The sequence below is a fragment of the Magallana gigas genome, chromosome 2 (genome assembly GCF_963853765.1).
Source record: "Magallana gigas chromosome 2, xbMagGiga1.1, whole genome shotgun sequence".
NCBI lineage: Eukaryota > Metazoa > Mollusca > Bivalvia > Ostreida > Ostreidae > Magallana > Magallana gigas.
In genome coordinates this window covers 28,950,633-28,963,355 of record NC_088854.1, presented here as the reverse complement: position 1 = coordinate 28,963,355, position 12,723 = coordinate 28,950,633, and the positions used below count along the sequence as shown (strand labels likewise).

At 34.5% G+C, this 12,723-nt stretch overlaps 1 protein-coding gene and 1 long non-coding RNA gene across 2 annotated transcripts in view; both read right to left on the bottom strand.

Annotated features, from left to right (window-relative positions):
- Positions 1 to 3,911: 3,911 nt before the first annotated feature.
- LOC117681881 (uncharacterized) lies at positions 3,912 to 6,029 on the bottom strand. The gene is made up of 2 exons (XR_004596482.2): positions 5,889 to 6,029; positions 3,912 to 4,429 (listed from the first exon to the last, which is right to left on the bottom strand). It is a non-coding gene; the product is annotated as an uncharacterized lncRNA (long non-coding RNA).
- A 4,960-nt stretch (positions 6,030 to 10,989) lies between these two features.
- Positions 10,990 to 12,723, bottom strand: part of LOC105326319 (protein GPR107) — a 32,043-nt gene continuing 30,309 nt past the window's right edge. The window contains exon 16 of the mRNA XM_034448322.2: positions 10,990 to 11,761. Within this exon, the coding sequence (XP_034304213.2) occupies positions 11,656 to 11,761 (106 nt within the window). The 3' untranslated portion in view covers positions 10,990 to 11,655. The remainder of the gene's footprint in view (positions 11,762 to 12,723) is intronic.

The window sequence follows — 12,723 nt, the reverse complement described above, 5'->3', positions numbered from 1 at the left end:
TGTTGAAAAATTGTGTGAGGTATCCCGAGTACTTCCGAATGGAGAAAATATGCAAACATTTCCCATTAAAAATCTCCATAAGAAATTTGTTTTCGTTCCTGTGAACTTTTATGAGTGAAAAATGATAATTGTTCAATGAAGATATCTTTGATGTATTCCCTTTCATCGATTTCAACTGTATTTCTTTCACAGGTATGTATATATTTTTATTAAAAATCATCAAAATAACTTATATTTTTAATTATTTTCGACATCAAAAACATGTACATGTATGTATCATCAAAGTGTTGTTTATTGAGAAGCTTTCAGTCAACCTCCTGGATTCGTTAACGTCATCACTTACGTCAAATATTGATCCGAGTTGAAATCTCTATGAGTGATAATAAAGACTGCCATTGCTCATTGATTGAAATAAAATCACTAAAACCATCTTATTTTTTAACCCATATAAAAAAAACATTCTGATTTCATATTTCAAGTAAAGCAAATTCAAAAAAAAAAAAAAAATTTCAGAATCAAATTTTGTTGATTACTTTGAAATATTCTTTAAAGCGATGTGCGTTATCTAAAATATATAAAAGAATCTGAAGAAACAAGGGTCTGTTACCCTCGTTACCCTGTTTCAGAACATAGCTTAGTATATAAACAAGGGTTTGTTACCCTCGTTACCCTTGTAAGCCTGTTTCAGAACATAGCCTAGTATATAAACAAGGGTCTGTTACCCTCGTAACCCTTAAAACCCTGTTTTAGAACATAGGTTAGTAGAGAAACAAGGTTCTGTTACCCTCGTAACCCTGTTTCAGAACATAGCTTAGTATAGAAACAAGGGTCTGTTACTCTTGTAACCCTGTTTCAGAACATAGCTTATTATAGAATCAAGGGCCAGTTACCCTAGAAACCCCTTTAAGCCTGTTTCAGAACTTAGCTTAGTAGAGAAACAAGGGTCTGTTACCCTCGTTACCCTTGTAACCCTGTTTCAGAACATAGCTTAGTATATAAACAAGGGTCTGTTACCATCATTACCCTTGTAACCCTGTTTCAGAACATAGCTTAGTATATTAACAAGGGTTTGTTTCCCTCATAATCCTTGTAACCCTGTTTCAGAACATAACTTCGTAGAGAAACAAGGACCAGTTACCCTCGTAACCCTTATAACCCTGTTTCAGAACAGACCTTAGTATAGAAACAACGGTCTGTTACCCTCGTAATCCTTGTAACCCTGTTTCAAAACAAAGCTTAGTATAGAAACATAGATATGTAGCAACGTTAACATGGGTCTGTTACCCTCGTTAATATTGTAACCCTGTTACAGAACATAGCTTAGTATAGAAACAAAAGTCTGTAACCCTCGTAACCCTGTTTCAGAACATAGCTTAGTAGAGAAACAAGGGTATGTTACCCCCTTTACCATTGTTACCCTGTTGGACATGATACATAGAGACCCTAGCTTCCCTGTTCTAAACAAATTTGTACACGTTTTTCTTAAACGATTCACCTTAACTAAGATATACCTGGTCCATTTTTGACTCTACATAAGGATCATATTTTTTTGTTCTTAGTGAAACTGGGTTACAGAATTGCCGCACTGGGAACATGTATTGGATTTGAGACAAATCTACTCGATACCTATTGTGTTACAGTCATCAAATATATTTAATTAAATTAATTTTGTTTACGAATTTTCAAAAGTAGAGAATCAAGTTGGTACACCGTGAGTAGTCTTTGGACGTAATTTCCTTTGCAGTTTGGTGGGTGTGGGTGTTTTAGAGGGAAGAGAATGTCTACTTTGGTGAAAACATTTTAATTAACATTGCTTGTCAATATCATTATTGTCCTTTACACCCTGTAGTGCGTAGGACAGCAACAAACTTCCTCTACCCCTGCATAACCTGAGCCAGCTTCGTTATATTGATCGTTGTGTCGCTCTCCACTGTCTCTCTCCATAATGTTCTTGGTCTCCCTCTCTTTCTCTTGCCTTCTGGGGTCCAGTGCAGAGCTGTTCTCGTTGTTAAATGGGGGTCTTTTTGTTAGAACATGCCTAATGTTAGTATTTGGAACCAATTTATTTTTTAAAATTATCTTTTCAAATCAACATGCAATTTGCGAAGATCTTACAAACGGTTAATATCAACGATAGGAGGAGGATATTTTTGCGCAACAAAAGTTAGCCACTGGTCAAAATTTAACCTCCAAATAAGGACTGTTTAAACTAATTATTACAGTTAACCAGTGTTTTTAAGCAAACCAGTACTTGTATTCAGTATAAAAGTCACTACTTTCAACTTATGTTCTATATATTGTTTTAAAATTTCATTAAAAAACAATTCACATGTATTTTCTTTAATTCAGATCTAATAAAAGATAGACGAACACTTTCTCCCCAATCTTTTGTTTTTAACGTCAACTTTTCATGATTTTCTCACACCTGTGACATCACTTTTGGATCAACGCTCCTAAAACAAACGATCTGACTGGGTGGAATAAAATGTTAATACATGAACATGCATCTGCATCGTCCACCATCATCGGACAACAACGGAGAGTCTCCCATACACCTTCTGACCGTGTGCAATCTACTGTAAACCAACTTTTATTCGCGTGCGAGAAATTTTCGCGAAAATAGCGAGAGCGTCAAAGTCGTGAATATTCCTCAGGGCGAGCCAGTCATTTTCATATGATACAACACTGGTCTGGATGAGGTTTGGGCACGAACATTAATCAACATAATCCAATTTATCAGTAAATAGTGAAATAAATTTGTCGCGAACAAAAGTTGGATTACAAAAATTGAATTTTTCTTGTTCTCATGAATGATTCATGCTCTTTTCCGATTGACTCTTTCATATTTTCGTGGAGGAAATCCTTAAAAAAACCGAGAAAGTTCAGACCAGAAGTTAATTCTAAGCCTGTAAGCGTAGGCGAGACAGACCATCTGTTTCTAAAGAGCGTTCACAGTTCAATATACTTTCTGAGCAGTTGAATAACCATCATACCACGCGATTTTCACAGACTTCTCTGAGTGATTAGAACTATTAACATCACATTTAAAATGTGTGCAGTTATTTTCTTTCAGCTGCACACAGCAAGTCCAAAAAACTTAGAGCTCAAAATTTATAGCAAAGTTTAACTTGCATATATATATATATATATATATATATATATATATATATATATATATATATATATATATATATATATTGATTGGGGGGGGGGGTTATTTGGGCAGAGCAAAGAAAGATTGACATTTAATAAAATAAAGTGAAAACAAAGAAATTAACTTTTTGTGAAAAAAAGACGATTCAATTCAATGGTACAATATTCATAGCAAAGTATGCAAAAGTATCACAGAATAAAATAACAATGAATACAGAACTCAGCATAATATAAATGGATTTCTTTTTCTTCTTTTTTTTTGTCCCATACACCTCTCAATATTCCTCGAGGAACAGGCATGCAAATCCTAACATGTCCAATATAACTTCATAAAACTGTACACACATGGAGATGCAATGAGTAAAAGTTTCAAATCAAGCACACGATTGATTGAAGGTATTAAACCCATATAACATGAACTGTTTCTCATGCAATTGAAAATGTACCTAAAATTCTCTACATACTAGTATGCAAAATGGTGTTCCTTTCTAGCACTAATTTGTATCAACTTTGTACATACATAACGTATGTGAACATTTCTGGAATTATTTCAATAGAACGAAATAGTGTTGATCATTATATCATAAAGCTGTTGAATCTTGTAAATGTCTATACATGTACTGTGGAATCATTAAAATTTGTGGGGGCCAATTTTCATGGATTGCTTTAATTCATTTCATCACATGTTTTTTAAATACTAGTTAGATGGTTGAGACAAGAACTTATACCACAGTATATAACTTTAACTCGGAGTCATACAATTCTACACTTATTCTCAGTAGCAAGGACTCGGCCATGCATATCACCAATACAATTAATTGCACATATCACAAAACACAAAATAAGTTGACAGTACTGTATAACAATATTCATTGCCTCACGAAGTCAAAAATCAGACCATTTACACTTATACTTTCACACAAATACACACACGCAAATACATGAAAATAAAATCACAAGAATAAAATTGAAAATTGCACATGAAACTTCCACCACAAGATTGTCATTTCCAATCATATTTTAATAAAAAAATAAACAGAAAGATCCTTTTAGTTTACTCAACAGCATTAGGAATCAATGCTGGAGTCAACCACTGCATTCTATCTCCCGAAAAATCTTCTTTTGGAATAATGCTAACCCAAACAGTACTTCATTTCAGTATAATGGACATTAGTCATAGTCATGGCTGCTCTCCCTTTGTTTGAGGCCTGTTGACCCTTTGGAGGCCCCTTTGTTGACATGAGTCACTGTATCCATGGCACCCGATTTTGTGATTCTGAAATTAAAATTCAAGTGCTGTAATATGTAATGCTAATATGAGTACACAAACTAATTTCTATTTTTTAAAACTGTAAATGATAATATGGGTACACAAACCAATTTCTTTAAATTGCATTTTATTTTAAGTTAACTGTTAATGCATGAGGACAATTGCATCCTTATGTTAACAAATATGTCTCGAATCAAACGAAAATCCACATGTTAAACAGCCATCAATATAGACATTTGAATTATTGGTATACTGAACGCGATTTTTGTCTGAATTTTTTTTCCCACACATTCCTCCCTCCCCCCCAAAAATACATTGGAGCAGGCCACTTTCAGAGAGACAGGGATGAGAATCTAAAAAATAATTTTATGTGGCCTGAGACAAACAAGCTTTGTGTCAAATTTAAGCTTCTAATTATTTCCATTAATACAAGACATGACACTGAAAAGAATAAAGCATTTTTTAAACAATGACCTTAAACTTCCTCAATTGACCTTGGGTCAAGGTAATGGCACACCACCAGGTCATAAGCAATCTTTATGTGAATTAAGAACTTCCACTGTTTCTCAATAAGAAAGATATTGACCGGACTTGAATTTGCACTTTTCTGCCAGTGACCTTGACATTGCCCAAATGATCTTGGGTCAAGGTCATGACACACCCTTAGGTCATAAGCAATCTTTGTGTGAAGTAAGATTAATTAATGCTTCTCCATTTGAAAGATATGAACTGGACACGAATTTTGCACTTTTTCTGCCATTGACCTTGACCTTGCCAAAACGACCTTGGGTCAAGGTCATGACACACCCTTAAGTCATTACCAATCTTTGGTGAAGTAAGAACTTCCAATGTTTCTCCATAAGAAAGATATGGACTGGACACAAATTTTGCACAGACAGACGGACAGACAAGGTGATTCCTACATACCTCCAAACTTCCTTTGCGGGGGGTATAAATAGTGTCTGTCTTGGAGGATAACAGTTGAAATTGACACCCCTTGAAAACTATTGTCAACCTTCGCTTCGCATTGGTTGACAATGGTTGTCTCGGGGTGTCAATTTACACTGTTACTCTCCTAAACAGGCACTATTTATATAATGTTACCAATGTCCCACCCACCAGCCCATTGCTTCGTATTGTATTATATATAGATGTATGCACTGTCTAAAATTTGTAATTTTATTTTGTAGATGTGGAAGATGTGGTTTTGAAGGAAAGAAATTATTGTTATATTGAATGTAATTAAAACTACAATTTCAGAGCGCTTCACATCCTACTCATGAGTTTGTGTTTATTTTATAAATATTTTATGTTCGTTTGAGTAAATCGAATAAGAACATAATGATTTTTTGTATACTCTCAACACTGAAATCCATAAAACTTGTGTTCAATAAATCAAGTTGAAACCACTGTTTATCTTTATCAAATCATCAGAACACACACAGAAACTTGTGTGGATACTTACACCTCATCCATTTCAACCTCTTCATCTTCCTCCTCTGTTGGCACTTGAAGGTATGGGTTATCGGGGGCGGGCTGGAATTTATACCCAGTAATGATGAAGAACACTAACGTGGCAAGCTCCCTGAACAGTTCATCTAGCCACTCATACTGGAAGGGCACAGTTATCTAAAGAAAAGAATTCAGCTCAGAAATATTCAGCAAAGTCACAGTATACCGTATATTCAGTAATTTTCACGATAATCTAATTTTTGCTTTTTCGCGACTTCTTTTAAATCACAAGTAATTAAATATGCAGAAATTATATCCTATATCATTTTCTATAAGAAACTTTTCAAATCGCAAAACATGACTGACGCAATATAAAAATGTTACAGATTTCCCCCATTTTCGCAAATTTTGTGACACGCTAAAAAAAAACCCGGATATATGGTATACAGTAAATGGGGAAGTGATGGGACCCTTGGAATTTACTATGCTATAGCTCTTATTTGTTTCAACTTGTAACAAATTCATCAGTCTGATTACAACCATCCCCCCTCTCCTTACACTTGTCAGGGCATGACAGGTATGGATAAGAGGTCATCTTTACACGACCTCTAAATTTGCATACAATTTAAATATATCCCAACCAATCCCAGACATGCTTTTATTTGTGTAAGTCTTCAATTCTGGCCGATTTCTTTCTGAGAAGATTTTTAAAGGTTTACCTTATATATTCCTATGTCACAATTCGACCCCCCCCCCCCATTATGGCTCAACCTGGGGATCTTGATTTGAATAAATTTGAATCTACCCTACTTAAGGATGCTTCCACACTAATTCTAGCTTTTCTGGCCGATCAGTTTCAGAGGAGAACATTTTTAATGATTTATTCTATATATTCCAATGTAAAAATTTAACCCCCCATTGTGGCCCTATCCTACCCCCAGGGAGTCATAACTTGAACATACTTAAATCTACGCTTACTGAGGATGCTTCCACATAAGTTTCAGCTTTTTTGGCCAAATGGTTTTTGAGAAGATTTTTGAAAAAGTACCAACGAATTTTCAAAAAAATTTAATTATCTCCCCTTGAACCAGGACGTGGCCTTTCAATTATCAATTAGACAAGCTTGAATCCCCTTAACCTAAGAATGCTTTTTGTTAAGTTTGTTTGAAATCAGCTTACTGGTTCTGGAGAAGAAGTCGGAAATGTAAAAAGTTTATGGACAGACAGACAGATGCCGCACAAAAAGTTATTAGAAAAGCTCACTTGAGTTTTCAGCTCAGGTGGGCTAACAAATAACATTAGATATAAAAAAATTTATTCAATCTTCCTATGGAACTCAATAAACTAATTGAACAAATCCCTAATTTTGATCATCATGATTGTAAAATTTAACAAGGAACTCTAAAAGAATTTAAATGAGCTTTATCATATGTCAATCTAATAGGACAGAATAAGTTTGTTCTGTACGTCCCAATGAAAGAAAGAATTTTTATCTTTTCTGCCTTACCTTATTGACAGTTATACTCTGTCCCAAATTTTTGCTTCCACCACTTTTTGCTTGATTTTTTAATAATCATAAATACTTTTGTGCTTAAACTACGTTCATCCACTAATATGAAAAATGTCCAGATTATCTGTTTTGAAATGCCCCCTCTACCGCTTCAAGTTTCAATACACATACAAAAATAGAAACTCTATGGGGATTTCGCACTGCATTACCCATTAATAAGCCCGGATGATAATGTTGAAAAATTGTGTGAGGTATCCCGAGTACTTCCGAATGGAGAAAATATGCAAACATTTCCCATTAAAAATCTCCATAAGAAATTTGTTTTCGTTCCTGTGAACTTTTATGAGTGAAAAATGATAATTGTTCAATGAAGATATCTTTGATGTATTCCCTTTCATCGATTTCAACTGTATTTCTTTCACAGGTATGTATATATTTTTATTAAAAATCATCAAAATAACTTATATTTTTAATTATTTTCGACATCAAAAACATGTACATGTATGTATCATCAAAGTGTTGTTTATTGAGAAGCTTTCAGTCAACCTCCTGGATTCGTTAACGTCATCACTTACGTCAAATATTGATCCGAGTTGAAATCTCTATGAGTGATAATAAAGACTGCCATTGCTCATTGATTGAAATAAAATCACTAAAACCATCTTATTTTTTAACCCATATAAAAAAAACATTCTGATTTCATATTTCAAGTAAAGCAAATTCAAAAAAAAAAAAAAAATTTCAGAATCAAATTTTGTTGATTACTTTGAAATATTCTTTAAAGCGATGTGCGTTATCTAAAATATATAAAAGAATCTGAAGAAACAAGGGTCTGTTACCCTCGATACCCTGTTTCAGAACATAGCTTAGTATATAAACAAGGGTTTGTTACCCTCGTTACCCTTGTAAGCCTGTTTCAGAACATAGCCTAGTATATAAACAAGGGTCTGTTACCCTCGTAACCCTTAAAACCCTGTTTTAGAACATAGGTTAGTAGAGAAACAAGGTTCTGTTACCCTCGTAACCCTGTTTCAGAACATAGCTTAGTATAGAAACAAGGGTCTGTTACTCTTGTAACCCTGTTTCAGAACATAGCTTATTATAGAATCAAGGGCCAGTTACCCTAGAAACCCCTTTAAGCCTGTTTCAGAACTTAGCTTAGTAGAGAAACAAGGGTCTGTTACCCTCGTTACCCTTGTAACCCTGTTTCAGAACATAGCTTAGTATATAAACAAGGGTCTGTTACCATCATTACCCTTGTAACCCTGTTTCAGAACATAGCTTAGTATATTAACAAGGGTTTGTTTCCCTCATAATCCTTGTAACCCTGTTTCAGAACATAACTTCGTAGAGAAACAAGGACCAGTTACCCTCGTAACCCTTATAACCCTGTTTCAGAACAGACCTTAGTATAGAAACAACGGTCTGTTACCCTCGTAATCCTTGTAACCCTGTTTCAAAACAAAGCTTAGTATAGAAACATAGATATGTAGCAACGTTAACATGGGTCTGTTACCCTCGTTAATATTGTAACCCTGTTACAGAACATAGCTTAGTATAGAAACAAAAGTCTGTAACCCTCGTAACCCTGTTTCAGAACATAGCTTAGTAGAGAAACAAGGGTATGTTACCCCCTTTACCATTGTTACCCTGTTGGACATGATACATAGAGACCCTAGCTTCCCTGTTCTAAACAAATTTGTACACGTTTTTCTTAAACGATTCACCTTAACTAAGATATACCTGGTCCATTTTTGACTCTACATAAGGATCATATTTTTTTGTTCTTAGTGAAACTGGGTTACAGAATTGCCGCACTGGGAACATGTATTGGATTTGAGACAAATCTACTCGATACCTATTGTGTTACAGTCATCAAATATATTTAATTAAATTAATTTTGTTTACGAATTTTCAAAAGTAGAGAATCAAGTTGGTACACCGTGAGTAGTCTTTGGACGTAATTTCCTTTGCAGTTTGGTGGGTGTGGGTGTTTTAGAGGGAAGAGAATGTCTACTTTGGTGAAAACATTTTAATTAACATTGCTTGTCAATATCATTATTGTCCTTTACACCCTGTAGTGCGTAGGACAGCAACAAACTTCCTCTACCCCTGCATAACCTGAGCCAGCTTCGTTATATTGATCGTTGTGTCGCTCTCCACTGTCTCTCTCCATAATGTTCTTGGTCTCCCTCTCTTTCTCTTGCCTTCTGGGGTCCAGTGCAGAGCTGTTCTCGTTGTTAAATGGGGGTCTTTTTGTTAGAACATGCCTAATGTTAGTATTTGGAACCAATTTATTTTTTAAAATTATCTTTTCAAATCAACATGCAATTTGCGAAGATCTTACAAACGGTTAATATCAACGATAGGAGGAGTATATTTTTGCGCAACAAAAGTTAGCCACTGGTCAAAATTTAACCTCCAAATAAGGACTGTTTAAACTAATTATTACAGTTAACCAGTGTTTTTAAGCAAACCAGTACTTGTATTCAGTATAAAAGTCACTACTTTCAACTTATGTTCTATATATTGTTTTAAAATTTCATTAAAAAACAATTCACATGTATTTTCTTTAATTCAGATCTAATAAAAGATAGACGAACACTTTCTCCCCAATCTTTTGTTTTTAACGTCAACTTTTCATGATTTTCTCACACCTGTGACATCACTTTTGGATCAACGCTCCTAAAACAAACGATCTGACTGGGTGGAATAAAATGTTAATACATGAACATGCATCTGCATCGTCCACCATCATCGGACAACAACGGAGAGTCTCCCATACACCTTCTGACCGTGTGCAATCTACTGTAAACCAACTTTTATTCGCGTGCGAGAAATTTTCGCGAAAATAGCGAGAGCGTCAAAGTCGTGAATATTCCTCAGGGCGAGCCAGTCATTTTCATATGATACAACACTGGTCTGGATGAGGTTTGGGCACGAACATTAATCAACATAATCGACTTCTCTGAGTGATTAGAACTATTAACATCAAATTTAAAATGTGTGCAGTTATTTTCTTTCAGCTGCACACAGCAAGTCCAAAAAACTTAGAGCTCAAAATTTATAGCAAAGTTTAACTTGCATATATATATATATATATATATATATATATATATATATATATATATATATATATATATATTGATTGGGGGGGGGGGTTATTTGGGCAGAGCAAAGAAAGATTGACATTTAATAAAATAAAGTGAAAACAAAGAAATTAACTTTTTGTGAAAAAAAGACGATTCAATTCAATGGTACAATATTCATAGCAAAGTATGCAAAAGTATCACAGAATAAAATAACAATGAATACAGAACTCAGCATAATATAAATGGATTTCTTTTTCTTCTTTTTTTTTGTCCCATACACCTCTCAATATTCCTCGAGGAACAGGCATGCAAATCCTAACATGTCCAATATAACTTCATAAAACTGTACACACATGGAGATGCAATGAGTAAAAGTTTCAAATCAAGCACACGATTGATTGAAGGTATTAAACCCATATAACATGAACTGTTTCTCATGCAATTGAAAATGTACCTAAAATTCTCTACATACTAGTATGCAAAATGGTGTTCCTTTCTAGCACTAATTTGTATCAACTTTGTACATACATAACGTATGTGAACATTTCTGGAATTATTTCAATAGAACGAAATAGTGTTGATCATTATATCATAAAGCTGTTGAATCTTGTAAATGTCTATACATGTACTGTGGAATCATTAAAATTTGTGGGGGCCAATTTTCATGGATTGCTTTAATTCATTTCATCACATGTTTTTTAAATACTAGTTAGATGGTTGAGACAAGAACTTATACCACAGTATATAACTTTAACTCGGAGTCATACAATTCTACACTTATTCTCAGTAGCAAGGACTCGGCCATGCATATCACCAATACAATTAATTGCACATATCACAAAACACAAAATAAGTTGACAGTACTGTATAACAATATTCATTGCCTCACGAAGTCAAAAATCAGACCATTTACACTTATACTTTCACACAAATACACACACGCAAATACATGAAAATAAAATCACAAGAATAAAATTGAAAATTGCACATGAAACTTCCACCACAAGATTGTCATTTCCAATCATATTTTAATAAAAAAATAAACAGAAAGATCCTTTTAGTTTACTCAACAGCATTAGGAATCAATGCTGGAGTCAACCACTGCATTCTATCTCCCGAAAAATCTTCTTTTGGAATAATGCTAACCCAAACAGTACTTCATTTCAGTATAATGGACATTAGTCATAGTCATGGCTGCTCTCCCTTTGTTTGAGGCCTGTTGACCCTTTGGAGGCCCCTTTGTTGACATGAGTCACTGTATCCATGGCACCCGATTTTGTGATTCTGAAATTAAAATTCAAGTGCTGTAATATGTAATGCTAATATGAGTACACAAACTAATTTCTATTTTTTAAAACTGTAAATGATAATATGGGTACACAAACCAATTTCTTTAAATTGCATTTTATTTTAAGTTAACTGTTAATGCATGAGGACAATTGCATCCTTATGTTAACAAATATGTCTCGAATCAAACGAAAATCCACATGTTAAACAGCCATCAATATAGACATTTGAATTATTGGTATACTGAACGCGATTTTTGTCTGAATTTTTTTTCCCACACATTCCTCCCTCCCCCCAAAAAATACATTGGAGCAGGCCACTTTCAGAGAGACAGGGATGAGAATCTAAAAAATAATTTTATGTGGCCTGAGACAAACAAGCTTTGTGTCAAATTTAAGCTTCTAATTATTTCCATTAATACAAGACATGACACTGAAAAGAATAAAGCATTTTTTAAACAATGACCTTAAACTTCCTCAATTGACCTTGGGTCAAGGTAATGGCACACCACCAGGTCATAAGCAATCTTTATGTGAATTAAGAACTTCCACTGTTTCTCAATAAGAAAGATATTGACCGGACTTGAATTTGCACTTTTCTGCCAGTGACCTTGACATTGCCCAAATGATCTTGGGTCAAGGTCATGACACACCCTTAGGTCATAAGCAATCTTTGTGTGAAGTAAGATTAATTAATGCTTCTCCATTTGAAAGATATGAACTGGACACGAATTTTGCACTTTTTCTGCCATTGACCTTGACCTTGCCAAAACGACCTTGGGTCAAGGTCATGACACACCCTTAAGTCATTACCAATCTTTGGTGAAGTAAGAACTTCCAATGTTTCTCCATAAGAAAGATATGGACTGGACACAAATTTTGCACAGACAGACGGACAGACAAGGTGATTCCTACATACCTCCAAACTTCCTTTGCGGGGGGTATAAATAGTGTCTGTCT